At 27.9% G+C, this 19,634-nt stretch overlaps 1 protein-coding gene and 1 long non-coding RNA gene across 3 annotated transcripts in view; one reads left to right on the forward strand and one right to left on the reverse strand.

Moving 5' to 3' along the window:
• The window catches only part of LOC123264686 (dorsal-ventral patterning protein Sog), a 62,776-nt gene extending 58,405 nt beyond the window's left edge, over positions 1-4,371 (reverse strand). For both annotated transcript variants that reach the window (XM_044728105.1, XM_044728104.1), the window contains exon 1: positions 4,092-4,371. In XM_044728105.1, coding sequence (XP_044584040.1) covers positions 4,092-4,233 — 142 coding nt within the window. In that variant the 5' untranslated portion in view covers positions 4,234-4,371. The remainder of the gene's footprint in view (positions 1-4,091) is intronic.
• A 3,796-nt stretch (positions 4,372-8,167) lies between these two features.
• On the forward strand, positions 8,168-10,878 carry LOC123265037. The gene is made up of 4 exons (XR_006509488.1): positions 8,168-8,248; positions 8,333-9,116; positions 9,239-9,365; positions 10,442-10,878. It is a non-coding gene; the product is annotated as an uncharacterized LOC123265037 (long non-coding RNA).
• Positions 10,879-19,634: the final 8,756 nt, after the last annotated feature.

Consider the following 19,634-nt stretch of genomic DNA (forward strand, 5'->3'; position numbering starts at 1 on the left):
TTTGTAAGGGAGCTATAGCTTGAAAATTAAAAATTTTAATTGTTAACACCCACCCCGGCAAACCCCTGTGAGGTAAGCTATCGTAAAATTCATTCATATATTATTTCTACATCTCTTACAGAAGATTCCTACCAAATTTGGAGTCGATAAGAGCTATAGTTTAAAAACGGGAATCTTTCTTTGTTGACGCCCCCGCAAACCCCCTTGTAGGTGGAATTCCGTAAAGTCCGTTCTTAGCTGACCTCTACTTGGTGAAAGGAATATTCCTGCCAAATTTCAAGTCTCTAGGTATTATAGTTCCAGAGATATCGTGATGAGTGACTATATATATAGAAAGTCTCCTATATATATATATATATATATATATATAGATATGAAAAATTTATGTGGGTACTCAAATTAAAGGTCTCGATGAGTGTAATGTCGGAGTGAGCTTATATCTTTAAAAATGTCAGTAGTTGTCAAGATACAAGGTCATTTCTTAATTATTGATAATTTTAAAGATATAAGCTCATCTTGATGTTACACTCATCAAGAGCTTTTATTTGAGTACCCACATGCCTTTTTGATATATTTTTTATATATACATATACATAATATATATAAATATATGAAAAATTGATGTGAGTACTCAAATTAAAGGTCTCGATGAGTGTAACATCGGAATGAGCTTATATCTTTAAAAATGTTAATAGTTCACGAGATACAAGGTCATTTCTCAATTATTTATCTAAAGATAAAGCATTTTCAAATGCAGCTTAAATACTTATTATCGTAAATTGACTATTGGTAAGAATGATATCGATTCTGACGCAACCTCGTATCTCAAAAATGACAATTTTAGAGATGAGGTAAAAAATGACTCATAAAAAATGAATATTCATCTAAAAACAATATTTATCAATTGTATTTTCTAAGATTACTATCATGTTTATTATTAATCTGGTTTATCTTTTTTTTTTCAGTAACGCGTTTATAGTTAATTAGCAATTTTTCAGTTGAACCCTTTCATCTTCAAAAATCGAGATACGTGGTTGCGTCAGAAAACCATCGATATGAAACCTTGAAAAGGCACAAATTCAAGTGAAGACTTTTCCAACGATACCAAATTTAACCATAAACACCCATTTTATCATATAAATACACTGTCCACAAAATTTTGCTTATTCTCTTAATAATATAGATGCATATATTTGCTTTTTTAGTAAACATTTGTTGCGGCTGTCAACCAGACCCCAGCTCGATGCTGATGATTATCTGGATCCAGATCCAGGGAGAGAATGTTTTCTTTCTCCCGGTTAAGGTTTTACGATCGTCATCATCTTGAGCTTAAAAATCTAGGATAAATAAATTTACGCAACAGGCGCCATAGCTGCATGTCCATGCACATTGTACATATGCAGTGGTATATACACCAGCAGAAACCAGAAAGCATTAACCAGTGAGATGTAGATACATACCGCAGAGCAAGACACACAAGAGTGATAAAGAAAGAGAAGGCTACGTGGTACGTGGTAGTCTCTCGGCGTCGACGGCAATCGTTTTGTGTCTGCTGGCCGTCTATTTGCGGCAACACCTAGAAGCGATGCTCGCTCTGAGGCTTACAAGACTCTCTCACACATTTATATGCTAAACTCTGTGTAGAGTAACCACACATTCGGGAATAGGTAGTATCCTAGGTACCAACTAAATTCCGAGAGAAAGGTAGCCAATGTGGGAATAATATTTTATCTTGTGCTTATGAGCTTTGCTATTTTATTTTATTCTTATTTAAGTTTCCTGTATAGTAATATTTCACTATTTCATTTTCATTTATTGCGCTTTTTTTTTTTCAGCACAAAAGATGCTTTGTCCGAACATTATGAACCGTAAGTACACTTAATATCGCGTATACTTATGGGACGGCTCTCATCTCCTTCTGCTTCTACTTTTCTGCGGCCAATTAACCGCCAATCTCACTAACTAAATCTTTTTCACAAGTTTCTCTATACTTATTTTATAAAAATTATTTTTATTATTTTTTTCTTTTTTAAATAAGAAGAAATAATTATTATAAAAGTTTCGTATTTTTTTTATTAATACCAGTAAGTTAATATTTATTTGTAAAGAAACGCCCTCGGCGATTTATAAGAATATTTTATATTTTCATGTTTAGAATGTTTAATAATTTTTATACACAATAAATAGTATCTACAAAGAGAAGATAGATTTAAGATTTGAGAGATCTGAGAGAAGAGAAAAACAAAAAGATAAAAATTATTAGTAATTGATAATTGATAATCACTAATTGCTAGTTTATAATCACTATTTGTACACCTGGAATGTTATTATTTTAGAATCACCCTTTTTGCTTCAATATTAAGAAAACTTTTATTGTAAAAGCTCTAATGCGTTACTATCAAGAGTGTAAAGATCTATACAATACTAAACAAACTAGAACTAAATTTAAGTCGATATCTCTCCCTTAAATTAAAAAAAGGATTAGCGTAAAGAACGCTTGCTATGTTGCTACAAAATATTTGAATTTACCTAATAATCTTAAGATATTAATTTGTCGTAAAAAAACGCTAAACTATAAGATAAAAGCTTGGATATGAAAAATATGCAATATTAGTATTTTTTTTTTTGTACACAAAAAGAAAAATTTCTTGACTGGAGAACAAAATTCTTGATTCAAGAAAATTTTCGAAGGAAGGAAGACCGAAGTTGTGTTGGCCGAAGTAAAAATTTTTCTTTAAATTCTATTCTTGGTGGAAGTAATTTTTTCTTAATTCAAATTATCATAAATACTTGATACGATAAATTTTTATATTTGATCAAGATTTTTAGATACTTTAGGGAAGCTGTGCCATCTACTTCAGCTGAGAAAAAAATTTTCTCACCTTGAGAAAATTTTTCTCTTGAATATTTGATACCCATTTTATATTATTTTAGCGTGCAATTATACATATTGAATAAAAAAAAAATGATTCAATATTATTTGATCTTCCCATTTGACATGTTAATCAATAAAAATATTAATGAAAATTTAATTCTATCTTTATATTTAATTTTTTGGAGCAAGAGAGAAATTTTCTCAAGACAAGAAAATTTATTTCTATCAAGAACTAAATTTTTTGGAGCAAGACGCTGAATTTTCTCAAAACAAGATTTTCTTGACTTGAATAAATTTTCTTGGATCAAAATATTTATTTCTTAAAGCACGAGAATTAATTTTGTTGGAATAAGTGAAATTTCTTGTCAAAAAAAATTTTTTTTCGCTCAAAAAAATAATTAGGAAAAATATTTTCTTGGCTCAAAAAAATATTAAAAATTTCTTCTTGCTCCAGAATAACTTTTGTCTTCCTTAAAATTTTCTCGGCTTAAGTTTGTTTTTTCTGTAAAAAAATTATTTCAATCTTTTTTTAAAGTAAAATAATTATTTTATTATTTCTTCTTTATCAAAACAAATATCACGATTAATTTCAAATCATCTTTGATAAAAATCAGATAAATTTTCACCTATTCGCGGTTTATAAATACCTATTTATTATATTTACGATATTATTCGTAAAAGAAAAGCTAAACTAAAAGAAAAATAAGAAAATAAATAAAAAGCTTTTCAAAATAAATATTTCGAAAAGGGGCAAGGAAAAAGTAGTGGGAATAAAAAAGTGCGTGTAAGTGTCGCGCGAAACGATATATTAATACGACTTTCGTATCAATAATAGGGACAGCTATAAATAAAACATATATATATATATATATATATATATATATATATATATATATATATATATATATATATATATATCAAGTGTGAAGAGAAAAAAATGATGAAATGGGCTAATTTAATATCTAAAGTGTCGGTGTGTTATCTCGATCAAGATTAAATAGTGGAAAAGACGCCGGTAGGTATGTACACACATACACACGCACACATGTGACACCAAGATTTGTACGAATACACATTGTATATATTTATATAAATATATATATGTAGATGGATGTAATAAGCTCGGCTGAAAAATACATTTAAATATGTATAAGTATACGAAAGAGTTGGGACGATAATAATAAATTAGCGAAATGAGTGCGTGGGAACAACTTACCGGCAGCGCGGTGTGGTCTCTTGGTCCAGTCATCATCGATAAGTGGTGCGACTCTTTTTCCCTCGGTCCCAACAACTGACCCACCAGCAGCAATAAGTGCCAGCAAAATCGCCAGCATACTACCGCTCGTCTGAACGTACATTGCGCTTAACTCCTGAATTATTTATTTTATTTATCCTCACGTATTTTATTTTTTCCTTCTCCAATATATATATCTTCTCAACTTATTCTTACTCTTACTCTTATTCTTCTTTTAGTTTTACTTATTATTTTTATTTTAAAAATCACTAAAGTTATAACGTAGCAAAATTAACAAATAAAAATAATTAATACCGATAAATAAATAAATAATTTAAATAAATAAGTTTAAAAAAAAATAACTCTCAGTCTTGAAGTAACAACACGCACCACTATTTCTTCTCTATTTTCTTTAAAGTAGTTACAATGAGAGTTAAATAAAATAATAAACCAACAAAACACTTATCTTTTGTCACGCGTGCAAAACAATCCGGTTGCCGCTCTTATTTTCACGATAAGAGTCCTAGAACTGTAGTAAGACTACTGACTGTAGTAAGTGATGATGATAATGATAATAAAATAGCAATACCACCACCAATTGCTAATAATTCTTCTTTATCTTGTTTTAATATTTCTTCTTCAACAGATTTAATCCCAATAACTGGGGATTCTTCCAAAGAAGATAATCTAAATCTGCTGTTAGTTGATGCTGTGACAAGCTTCCAGAAGTAACTCATGCAGCATGATGATCCGGTAGCCAAACTTGGTGGCAAATTCGAGATCATCGTCAGCCGACTAGTTTACTAACAATATTTAAATATAAACTGATCATCGGATTAAAGGTAACACATCTTTATCGGTTATTATCATCCTTGATAATATTATTTATATTCTTCAACAGACTTTGATTAATTTTGGTGACAATAACCGATCAACTTTTAGTAAAAATAAGTTTAAAAAAAACACACAAGATCACTACAAGAAGGATTATCGTGGATTAGTTTCCAATAGATCTTGGAGCAGACGATTGGCCAACGTCCAACTGGTTAAATATCTTCGAAGAGCACGACTCGCGAGCTCGCGGATGAATGACTGACTTGGTGACTGAGTGACCGTATAGAAACAAGTCAGCCAGATCGTCGTAGTCGTCGTTGAGTTGCCGGGTGGGAGGCTGAGTAGTCCGCTCTGCTCTTTACGTAGTGTCTTGCTCTCTGTATTCTGTATCTAAGAGGTATTATATATATCTTACATTATACATCAGTGCTTGGTATGTACTTTCCTCACTACTCTCCTCTAACTATCCGAGGTACCTAGTAAAATTCATCCGTAAGTTCAAACAATTCGATTTTTAATTGTAACTCATCAAAATATTAATTGATGCTCGGAGTTTATTACTCCTTCTTCAGACGTTTGTGGAAAATATGCGCTCGATGGGTTTCCATCAAAGAGGCAAGAACCGCATTGAATACTTTACGAATTCTTATAAACAGGTGCTTATCATATTATTTATTATTTAAATAGTTAAATTTCATTAATATTATTAGAAAACATATTTTTTTTTTCAGTTACTGTTTTTTATAGAGAGCATCATATCGATGTTCTAATTAGCAAATTGTCTAACTCCATTTCAGAGAATCTTCCATTTGTATGAAAAAACAATTAGTTCAAAATTTATTATCACTTTAAAAAACAATTTAATATCTAATAGCGGTATAACATTTTAGTTTGGATCATTCAAATAATTTATAATTAGACTATTGCTACATCAAAATATTAAAAATCACCTTCTAAAAAATAACGAGTTAGACCAATTGCTAATTAGACCGTCGATATGATGACAATATAAAAATTAAAAAATTATATTAGCGAATAAGTTATAATAAGGACATTATTACTTAAAACAAGGAGAATATTTATAAAATAAAGTCCTTTTTCAAAACCAATACAAAAAAAAACGAATTTTTATAGAGCAAATCAGCAATTCTGAAGAACAAGAATTTTCTGCTCTTTATATCTTGGACAATGGTATAGATAGAGAACAACCGAATTATCTAAAGCAAAACAAATTAGGACGACGGTTGGCCCTAAAGGCCATCCCTGCAACTTCCCGCTCATTTTGTTCTTAAGCGCTCAAAATTACACATTACGTTTTTGAGCTCTTCGAGCTCAAAAATATGATTTTTGTATCTTTTTTAGCTCTTCGAGCTCAAAACTCTAATAGCAGTTTAATAAAACACAATTTTTTGAATTTTCAAACGGCAATAACTTTTGAATGAATGAACCGATTTTCACGCGGTTGGCAGCATTCGACGCAGTTTTTGAAGCATCATGAAAAATTTTTAAGTATAAATTGATTGAACTAGGAATTTCGGAGTGATTCCGAAAAAACAATTTTTTCGGTTTTCTTTCGTCAACGATAACTCACGAACGAATCAACCAATTTTGACCAGACTGGCGATAATCGACGTGGTCTTTTGATGTTAAGAGCTAATTAATTTTTGGAATCGATCGATAAAGCCGTTTAAAAGTTATTCCAAAAAAACCATATTTGAATTTTTTTTGTAGTATTTTTGAAATTTCTCAAAATCTATCGGTCCGAATCGGTCCAAAGTGTATTCAAAATCTAAGTTTGGTCAATCCCTTTCGAATGGCGCCAACCGCGATGAAATCGGTCAAGCCGTTCAAAAATTATAAGAGGGTTACATACATACGTACATACGTACATACACATACATACATACATACATACACACTAGGGTGTGCCAAAAGGTAACTTCCTTGATGGATCTCTTAAAATTGGAATTTTGAGTTCCGCTTTTAACAGGAGTTGTGTTTGGGCATTTCCTGACATATTTTGAGTGCTAAGGATTTATTTAATTTTTATAGAATTTTTTAACAGGAGTTTTGTTCGACCAAATTTTTAAATTTTGAAATTTCAGCAAAAGTGGCCGAACAAAACTCCTGTTAAAAAATTCTATAAAAATTAAATAAATCCTTAGCACTCAAAATATGTCAGGAAATACCCAAACACAACTCCTGTTAAAAGGTGAACTCAAAATTCCAATTTTAAGAGGTCCATCAAGGAAGTTACATTTTGGCACACCCTAATACACACATATACATACATACACACAGACATACGGACATCATCGCGAAAACATTCAGGGAAGCTTCCTAGGACCTCAAAACATCAAGATCTAATGAAAACTCGATTTTCGAAAAACAGGGTAAAACCAATAACCCCGATTTTTGAAAATTTTCAATTTTCTTAGCGGGAAATTAAAAAATTACTGACTTTTTTAATGCCATATTTTTTTATTTTAAAGATGTTTTGAAATAATGTTGATTTATAATAAATAAAAATATGTGTGTCATCTCTGCAAACTTGAATTGTTATTCATTTTACCCCTCTAACTCAAAATTTATAAGAATGAATCTCAACCTCTTTATGTCAAATCAAAATCCTCTATAACTCGAATTTTTTTGCCTCTCCCTTGAAGTTCTAGTTATCGAAATTCTTCTGTATAATACAATTAATATTACAAAAAACACCTCAAAAGTTTCTTACCAAAATCCAATATCACATACTATAAAGATTCATGTATTAACTCTGTCAATAAGCAATAAATGCTGCTTTGTCGTTTACAATATTCAGTCAAAATATAAATATTAATATATCTTCTTTCAGCGAGGCTTGATAATAGCTGATAGCTGATATTATCATAGCATGTAGTATGCAAACTGGGCACACGCTGACCCAACCCGATATTACTTTTCTTCTTGAGCTGCACCTATCTCATACTTGGGATAGCAGCGTGTCTGAGTGCACCGTCTGAAAAAATGACAATAATGAGCACAAAAAAGCGACTAATAATCACAATAAGAACAAGAATAAATAAAATAATGATACTTTTTACTTAACTTTTTTTTTATCTCTTGATAGGATTGAGATTGCCGAGATAGTGGCTTTGATTTGGAGACAACGTCGCGTGGGAGTAGTGATGCTGATGATGCTGAGCTGAGACGCCGGTAACTCTCTGGGGAGTCAATCAGCTAAGGCGGGTCCGACTCGCGGCCTACAGACACTACGTAGGTGTGAGACAAACTTCCTAGGTGTCGGGAGATACATACATCAAATTGTATTCATATATGTTAAAATTTATTTTGGTTTTTTTATTTAGTTAGCTTCACTCGCTGGCTTATACTTATTTTTTATTTTTTAGGACTACATGATAAATCTCCGGCAGGAAATTCGCGGTCTCTTTTGGTACACAAAGCCGATAAATGTGCCAGGGCAAGTGGTTGGACCTCACACCCAATATCCAAACCCGAGACTCCAGAGAGCTGTTATGTAGAAAAGACTTGCATTAATCTCCGGTGGTGAATGCGACGTTTCTACGAATTACCTGGTGGTACGCCGATCCTGACCGACGGTCTGTAGTCCGATGGCTCCGTTGGTCTCTTCCACGACAAGAGCAGGATAGAAAAGACATTCGATGGGTTAAGGTTTAATATATAGATATAGATATAGTAAGCGAAACCAACAAAAAGTTTGTGCCAACGTATTTCTCGACAGTGGTTTAGTGAAGAAATCGGGTGAGAAAAACGACGCTGGACCTGCACGATCGTGAATAATACCAAAGACTCGTTTCTCGCCTATTCATGAGTCGCATTAAGGCAGCGAGGGACGAGTCAATATACAAAGGATAATCCCTTGATTGCGTGTGCGAGCACGAAATTCTTTTCTCACTTGGTTTAGACCCATGAGGAGAAACTTCTTCTTCTTCTTCTTTACCCTCAGATTGTTCTTCTTCTTATTCTTATTCATCTACTTTATTCTTGTTATTTTATTATTTAGTATTCTTATTTTATGCTATTCATTTCTATTTCAATTTATTACTTTTTTTTTTTGTTTTCTTTTTCTAGGAAGATTTTGCGCCGACACCAATGTCCCGATCGATTTCACGCCGATCAAATTCAAATAACCTGCTGAAAAAAAATATCTCGGTTAAAATTACGTGTCTTTTATTATTCATGCCTTTAAATTGTTTAAATTTTAGTAAGTGAACAAATTAATTTTATATTTTTAAAAAAATTATAAAAAATTTTTGAATTTTACTATTTTCTAGGCGGCAACTTGATTTTTGCCTTACAGCGCCACCTGGCGGTCTTTGCCATAACTAATAAAGCGAACTTTGTTGCTAGAGGTTATACAAGATGGCTGCTACTCTTCATCACCGTATTTAGACTTTTTTGGTTAATTATAATTAAATTTGAAGAGCAATAGTCGTTATTTAATACAGAAGTCTAGATTTCGGTGGTAGAAATAATTTGGAAAAAAAATAAAATTAATTTGAAGAAATATACTGTTGTGATCTAAAGAAGGATCCGTGACCTGACTTAAGAAGTAAACTAGTGTAAATAGATAAAATATCGCTGCAATAAAGAAGAAATAATGATATGTTGAATAATTATGAATATAAATAAATAATTCACCGTACAGCGTCACCTGACGGTCTTTTTCACAACTAATAAAGCGAACTTCATTGTTAAGGTTAAATAAGATGGCTGCTACTCTTCATCACCGTATTTAAACTTTTTTGGTTAATTATAATTAAATTTGAAGAGCAATAATCGTGATTTAATACAGAAGTCTAGATTTCGGTGGTAGAAATAATTTAGAAAAAAAATAAAATTAATTTGAAGAAATATACTGTTGTGATCTAAAGAAGAATCGGTGACCTGACTTAAGAAGTAAACTAGTGTAAATAGATAAAGTATCGCTGCAATAAAGAAGAAATAATGATATGTTAAATAAATATAGCAAAACTGATGGCATACGCCGATGGGCATTAGAAAGTGTCACGAGACGCGACAAATGATCGCAGGAGGCGCCAAACAGCCGATTGAAATAATAAAATACGAAAAATTGACACAACGCCCCCCCGCTTACATGAGTCGTTTATGCGAAGCGATAAACACCGACGGATCTGGGACATCTATTTGCGTGTTGCCACAAGTCAGAGAGAGATTGAGTTAAAAAAAAAAAGTTAGATTCAATAAAAAAGAAAAATAAATAACAAAAAATAATAATAGTAATAATAAATGGTGATGCGTGTCATTGGCTCTCGCGAGATGCAGTTTTAATATCAACACTGATATCGTTGAATCGCACCAAACAAACAACTATTTATTTGTCATCAAATTTTTTTTATCATCCTCTAAATTATTATAGTCATTTTTTATTTATTTTTTATTGCCGAGAATTATTACGCGAAAATAAATTATTTTTATTTATTTATTTATTTATTATCATCTTCTTTTTTTTTCAGTGAAGAGGTGAAGACCCGGTGCATATTTTGTACAATGCAACGCCACGAGGAACAAGAACAAGGGAAGAATACTCAAGAGGAAGAGGAAGATAAAAATGAAGAAGAAGAAATCTAAGTTTAAGTTTAAGAAGAAGAATATGAAGTAGAAGGTGAAGTATTAAACGCCCACCCGAGTGTAACAGTTTACTCGGATCGTTTTTTTCCGATCGTATGGTATTATATTTATATATATGTATATTTATATTTGTATGGATGTAAGAGTTAAAAGTTTAAGTTGTATATAACTAACAACAACTACTCGATATATTATAATACTTGTGTGTTGTGTGTGTTGCTTACAACGATCGGGGCGATTTTATTGCCGCACAAGTCTGTGAGACGATGGGAATGTTGGCGCCATTTCTCGCATAAGCCAGGGGCCGGCTGGCCTGGCTTGATTCCGACGACCGCAGATTGCCACAGATGAGATGAGAGTACTCTCTGGTCTCTTTCTTGCTCTCTTGTTAAAGCTAAAACTCAAAAGTTTGTGCTCTTACAGTATAGTATTATCATATCTTCTTATTCTTACCGATATTCGGTCCCTGGCCTTCTTAAGAAGAAATATTTATATATAAATTGATTATATATGATTATATATGAAAAATGGCCAAATATAATCGTATATAATCATATAAAACAATATTTAATTATATATTTATTACATCTAATTAATTATTGGGTTAATTTTATGGATAGAGTATTTAATATGGTCCTACGCAATTCTCTATAACCAATTAAAATGCAAAAAAAATGTTTATATATAATTTTACAACTATAACACCAGCGATCACCCATCCAACTATTAACCCTGCTCAATGCTGCGTAACTTTGGTGATCTCCGTGCGTCTTGAAGTTTCTGTCTGCTGTGCTGTTGTCTTAGATGATAATGATTCTATGATCTACATAATGTATCATATGAGTTTATTATAAATATAATATAAAAATTGATTTTATAATATATTTGGATAGTCATGATTCATAATTTATTTATTTTACCGAATCTCATTATAATATAATACTTATTTAAATAATAAAATAAATAATGATTTTACTATTAGGTAGTAGCAGAGCAGACCAAAACATCTCATAGGAAATGTAACAAATTTTGTATTTCAGAATTATTTAAACATAATTATAAACATCATTTTACACTTTTTGTGATAACCAAAAAAAATTTTTTTTTCAAAGAAAAAATTTTTTTATATGTTAGTTATATATAAGCATATATAATTAATTATACTTATATATAATTATATATGGAACTATATATAATCTTGCTTGGCTGTATATTGCTTCATATATAGTCATATATGATTATATATGACCTGATATACAATTCCATATATAATCATGTATGATTATATATAATTATATATGGAACTATATATAATCCTGCATGGCTGTATATTGCTCCACATGTAGTCATATAAAATTATATATAATTTTATATACAATTCCTTATATAATCATATATGATTATATACAATTACATATGATTATATAGAAAAATTTTTTATATATGTTAATTATATATCAGCATATATAATTATGTATATGATTCCATATATAATTATATTTGTGATTTCATATATAATTATATATGATTATATACAATTATATATGCTAATATATATAAGCATATATAATTGTATATAATTATATATGTGATTACATATATAATTATATAGAAAAATTATTTCTCGGAATCCGAGAAAAAATTTTTATATATGTTAATATTATATAAACATATATAATTATATATGTAATTCCATATATAATCATGTATGATTATATATAATTATATATGGAACTATATATAATCCTGCATGGCTGTATATTGCTCTATATGTAGTCATATAAAATTATATATAATTTTATATACAATTCTATATATAATCATATATGATTATATAGAAAAATTTTTTATATATGTTAATTATATATCAGCATATATAATTATATGTATGATTCCATATATAATTATATTTGTGATTTCATATATAATCATATATGATTATATACAATTATATATGCTAATTATATATAAGCATATATAATTGTATATAATTATATATGTGATTCCATATATAATTATATATAATTATATAATAATTGAGGTTATAATTGAGGATGGTTTTACTTGTATCACTGTAGAGTGTTTTACAAGGGAGGGTGGGGAATTATTGTCTCTCCACTTTTTTCTCCGCAATATAATCTCTCAACCCCGTCATTATAACTCTCAACCACTTTTTCGTCCCCACCCCCCTGCATGTCGGGATTTTTTCTTTCATGCCCGACACACATGTGCTGCGACTGTGGCCGACTTACGCGTTTATAATCAGTACCTGCATTTGCATTACGGTCTTAAATAGTATGGAGGTACTTCTATAATGACATTTTACCTCCATAACTATAAGGGAAAACCACAGAAAACCCGACCGGTACAGAGGCTGGCAATGAAACGCACATATTCTTAGTTTATAATCATTGAAAAATATTGGTGCGCGCCGGAATCGAACCCTGGTCCCACTCTTTCGAAATGCAGGTACCGAGCCGATTAGGCTATTGCCAACCTTATATAATTATATAGAAAAATTCTTTCTCGGAATCCGAGAAAAAATTTTTATATATGTTAATATTATATAAACATATATAATTATATATGTAATTCCATATATAATCATTTATGATTATATACAATTATATATGCTAATTACATATAAGTATATATAATTATATATATCACTATATATAATCTTGCATAGCTGTATATTGCTTCATATATAGTCATATATAATTATATATAATCTTATGTACAATACCATATATAATCATATATAATTATATACAATTATATATGATCATGTAAAAAAATTTTTTATCGGGTTGTTCAATACAATGACTTTGAATCTGCTGGATATGAACACTCAGATCTTCTGATTTTATTTGGGCAGACCGGTGTTCTGAGCACGTCAGATCGTTTAATGTCTCACAGTTTTATTTGAGCATGTGAAAATCTTATGAAAGTCAATTTTAACTTGTTTATTTTTAAAACTCCATACGTAAATCTGCAATTTGAATTGACGCAAGGAACTCACAAGTTGTTTTTTAAATTAAAAAAAAAATTATATTTTATAATAATATTTAATATAAAAACCACGGACTTTGATTGTAAATACTATTATTTTAATAAAATGTTTTATTGATAATAGACAATTAAACGTTCTATAAAGAAATAAAAAAAGTTTATGAATTTATAAATATCACTGATTAAAAAGAGATATTTGCAATCAAAGCGTGTGTAAATATTAACTGTCTTACGCAACACATCTTCAGGCGACACTAAATTACAATAATAATTATAAAGCTCATAATAAAAATCTTTAGTTAAATAACAATAATAATAATATTATTTAATGAAGTTATTAGATCAGTATTTTAGAGATTATTTAAAGTTGTTTCTTTCATTTTTTATTTCGTTTTTAACGTCTTTATACCTATCCTTTAATTAATAATATTTTACAATTATAAACTGAATGACGGAATTAAATATTCACTTATGTAATTATTGATATCAACATTGTTATTTGTTTTTATATTAATATTGTTATTGTAATAATAATGTTTCAAGTAATTGAAAATTATTAAGTTTTATTGTGCTTAACAATTGGGTTTCATTGATTGTAACATATTGTGAAGAAGAAATTTACTTAGGTAAACTTCGAGAAGAAGAAATTTATAATTTTTTTTTAAACTGGATGTATTTAAAGAATTTTTTTATGATACTGAAATTAGCTAAAAACTGTCAATTTTTTAAATTCTTTTACAAAATCAATTAAAATAATAAAAATGATTTTAAAAAATATTTTTTCACTATAATTTTATATAGTACTAAAGTTAGCTGACATTCTTTATTTTTTGAGTTTATTTTAATTATTAAATTAAAACTAAATAATATTTTTAAGAAATTGCACTTATAGTTTTTAAAATTTTTTAAAAATGAATTCTGTTTTTAATTTTTTTAATAAAAAATATTTTTTAAATTTTTAGATGTCAGCTAACTTAATTTTCATTAATTTTTTTTATTTTTACTTTTTTTATTAAATTTTTTTTTTAGTAATTTAATTGCTAAAAAAATTATTATAAAAAATTTAGCCAACGTTTCTTACTTTTTGATTTTTTTTTATTGAAAAAATTCAAACGAAAAGTATTTTTTAAAAATTGCACTTCCAGTTTTTCAAGTTTTTTACAAATGAAATTTTTTTTTGATTTTTTTTTTTAATAATTTTTTCAATAAGAAAAAACTAAACATTCTTAGGTGTCGGCTAATTTAATTTTCATGAAAAAATTCTGTCTGTCAACTTCAGTGTCATTTTTTTTTAAATACAATATTTTAAATCTTTTTTTTTTTTGCCAAGAACAAATAAAAAAAAATGATATTAAGGTAAGTAAGAATTTTTTATTGCTTCTAACTTCAGAGTTGTGAAGTATATTCTTCAGATATGATACTTGAAGTTAGCCGACGTTTTTAATTTTTTAATTTTTTTTTTTCATTAATTAAATTGGATCAAAAAAATATTTTTTAAAAATTGCACTTTTAAATTAAATTAAAAAAATTTTTTTTTGCAATAATTTTTTCAATGAAAAAAATTATAAAAATTGCCAGATGGCTAATTTTTATTCTTCAAATGTATTTTTAAAAACTAAAATGATATTTCTTCTTTTAAAATTTTTTTATTAATTCATATGTTAAAAAAAAACTATTATTAAACGTCTGGCACTTTCAGTATCTATTTTTAGTGTAATTAAATTTATCTTACAACTTCACAGCAAACTTTTTAAAACTGCAAAATCGTAATCTTTACATCGTAAATATATACGGGAACTTTGTGAGTATAATTAAATTACGAATATTCATATAAAAACCTTGACTGTACAATAATAATTAATTATAATTAATAAATAAAAACTTGTATCTGAAGATGTTGATGGAATCTCGAAAGCAGTTTTTATAATAATAATAATAATAATAATAATAATAATAATAATAATAATAATAATAATAATAATAATAATAAAAATTATAATAACAATAATAAATTTGATTTATAGTATCTTATAAATCATAAAATTTTTTTTAAAATCCGTACTCACATGCCTAGATTTATTCTATCAATACACGGAAAACCGCGAAAATCCACGAAATATAAATTAACATTGAAAGAATTATTATTATTAAATAATAATAAAGCTAGCCGACATTTTTAATTTTTTTTTGGCTTAATTTATTAAATTACAACTAAAAAATATTTTTAAAAAATTGCACTTATATTTTTTCAAGTTTTTAACATACCTATAAAAAAAAATTTTTTTGTAATAATTTTTTAATGAAAAAAATCAAAAATTTTTAAATGTCGGCTAACTTTATTTTCATTATAATAATAATGAAAATAATCATTAATAAATGATTCTCAAAAATTAGCAAATTTCTGAAAATTTTTTAAATTTTTATAAGAATCAATTTTTTTTTTATAATTTAATTTTGAAATAAATCTAAAATATTTTAATAATAATAATAATAACTTTTTATGAAAAATTTATGTATTATTATTATTATTAAAATTTAAACAGCTAAAAAGTGTTAATAATAATAATAATAATAATAATAATAATAATAAAATTTTTCGAAAAATTAATAACAACTTTTTATGAAAAAATTATGTATTGTTATTATTATTATTATTTTTATTTTTATTAAAAATTTGAACGACTAAAAAATTAAAAACAAACTAATAATTAAAAAAAAAAAAAAAAAAAAAAAATATCTATAAAATAATTGTTTAGTAATCAATTTCAGCAGAATAGCCAATAAATATCGAACATATATGTTTTAACTTAGCCGATAGCTTGGAATTTCATAATAAAATATTTTATCATGAATATAGAGTACGTCATCAACGCACTTATCCTGTTCCCCTTTTAAATTTATCATTTTTCAATGACGACGTTGTGTGTACACGCTTCCTCTGTTTTCATTTGGGGTATTTAATACACTACACTTAAATAAAACACACATACGAGGTATAATCTTAAACGTAGATACCTTGAGTTCGCGTAAGTTAAAAAAAGGTTTTATTAGATAGAACAACATCAGCAATGTTGATTTTCGCATCATCTACCATCTACTTGCTCTTAATTATTAATTCATAAATCATAAATAACAAAATATTTTCTTAAGGAAAATAATTATAAATGAATTTATCTATTTTCATTTAGATTTTTTTATTGTATGTCAAATATTTTCAGTATACAATTGTTTAAACAAAGAGCCCACAGAGAGCTCGGTTCAGAAAATTTTACTTCAGCTAGGCATGTAAAGAGTCAACCAAATACTTAAAATTTATATTAATTAATTTCATATATAAGTTATTATTATAAACAACGCCTATGTAAAGCACAGTTGTAATATATATTTCACAAATGATCGAACATTCATACATAATTATACACGAACAAATTTTTTTAAATATTCACTGACAGTGAAGGCGTACTCAATCATATGGAAATTATTTTATTATTATTATATTTATTTTATTTATATACTATATATATATTTATTCAATATTTATATGTAAATCTTAAACTTTAATCGAGAGGATTATGTGTATATTGTAAAAACGCATTCAGCACTTTCATACGAAACGCACTCTGAGAAAATAAGTCCAAGACCCAATTAAAGCATGTAGCCTCCAGAAAAACAAGACAAATTAATATTGATTATTTACACGGAAATAACAAGATGACACTGGATATCATCCCAGATTATACTCAGTGATATCTGTGGTGAAAAAAAATTTCAGATAGGAGCTAAAAAAATTCAGATTATACTGCGTGATATCTGGATTATACTCATTGTAATCTATATTATTAAGAAAATAAGCAAAATTTTGTGACAAGTGTATTTATATGATGAAATGGGTTTTTATTCAAATTTGGTATCATTAGAAAAGTCTTGACTTAGAGTTGTGCCTTTTCAAGGTGTCAATTTATGATGATAAGTATTTAGGCTGTATTAAAAAATGCTTTGCCTCTAGATACATAATTAAGAAATGATCTTGTATCTTGTGAACTATTGACATTCTTAACGATGTAAGCTCATCCCGATGTTACTCTCATCAAGACCTTTCATTTGAGTACCCACATCAATTTTTCATATATTTCTATATATATATGAAAAATATATCAAAAATGCATGTGGGTACTCAAATGAAAGCTCTTGATGAGTGTAACATCAAGATGAGCTTACATCTTTAAAATTATCAATAATTAAGACATGACCTTGTATCTTGTCAACTACTGACATTTTTAAAGATATAAGCTCACTCCGACATTACACTCATCGAGACCTTTAATTTGAGTACCCACGTCAATTTTTCATATATTTTATATATTTCATAAATATCATATAAGGTAAAAGCCCCAATATATGATCATGTACCAGTATATGATCACTCCATGTATTTGTATACCTATATTTGTGAATATAGATATACAAATACATGGAGTGATCATATACTGGTACGTGATCATCTATTGGGGCTTTTACCTTATATAAAATATATAAAAATGCATGTGGGTACTCAAATGAAAGGTCTCGATGAGTGTAACATGAAGATCAGCTTATATCTTTAATAACATCATTAGGCAACAAAATACAACATAATTTCTTAATTATTGATATTTTTAAAGATATAAGCTCACCCCGATGTTACACTCATCAAGACCTTTAATTTGAGTACCCACATCAATTTTTCATATATTTATATATATCTCATAAATATCATACGTATAAAATATATGAAATATATAAAAAAAAATCATGTGGGTGCTCAAATGAAAGCTCTTGATGAGCGTAACATCAAGATGAGCTTATATCTTTAAAAATGTCAATAGTTAAAAAAGTACAGTGCAATTTAACAAAAGTCATTATTTAATAAAGCAAAATTTTGTTTATTTATAGTTCACAAGTCTCGGCAGTCACATAGTGACTGCAAGGTCGCTAGTCTGGATTATACTCATTATTATCTGGATTATACTAATTACTATCTGAAATTTTTTTTCACTCAGTATAATCTGGGATGATATCCAGTGTCATCTTGTTTTTTCCGTGTACATATACATATTTTTCATATGTATACATATATATATCAAGCGTAACTCTTCACTCTATATTAATACAAAAAAGAACAATTTTCCAGCACATATCTATAAAAACTTTTATTTTATTTATTGTTAATTGATATTATTATCCATTATTCATTCACTCGCGAACAATCACCAAGTTTAAAACTTGACATCCAAGGAATGTCTACGCCAAATATTTAAATAGCGAGAGTAAATAGACCAAGACGCGTTTTATAAAATAAAATTAAAAAAAAAAAAAAAAAAAAAACTTCGGGGAAAGGAGAGAGGAAAGTTTACTACTTAGTTGTTGGACGAGACATTATATTTTCATTTTCTTTTCTAAGATCACATTTAAATTTTCAATTTCCCAATTTAGAGTAATTTACAAGTGAATAAAATTTAAATAATATAAACCGTGTGCGACTGAGTTATTAACTAATAATAATTCAGGTTTATTAAATACAAAAAAAATGTAAAAATTTACTCGAAAAACAAAGTTACCAATTAAAATAATTATTTTAATTACAAATCATTTAATCAGATATTTCTCAGTACAGACTTCACTTGATTACTCCACGCTCGTTGTGGTTTTTTTTTTTTTTTTTTTCTTTTTTTGTGTAAAAAGTGTAACTATCCTAATATATAATAATTATCAATACAATATTAATTATAATTATAATAATAATTAATAGTAATTATAATATTAAAAATAATAATAGATTTAATAAAATAATTATAATAAGTTTTGCACAGGGCAAATCCATGCGAACGTCAGTCCATGTGCTAACTAAAAAAAAATAAACAAAAATGTCTAGAGCCGGTCACACGGTCTCACGTGCCTCCTTTATGCCTGCGTCCTTTTTACTATCTGACACCTATCTAGCTTTTAATTGTTCAAGTCCACCACTTGCCCTCTCTCCCGCACCCAAAGATGTTACAAACTAGAGCAGTAAAAAATCAAAATGAAGAA

The sequence above is a fragment of the Cotesia glomerata genome, linkage group LG5, assembly GCF_020080835.1.
Source record: "Cotesia glomerata isolate CgM1 linkage group LG5, MPM_Cglom_v2.3, whole genome shotgun sequence".
NCBI classification, from domain to species: Eukaryota; Metazoa; Arthropoda; class Insecta; order Hymenoptera; family Braconidae; genus Cotesia; species Cotesia glomerata.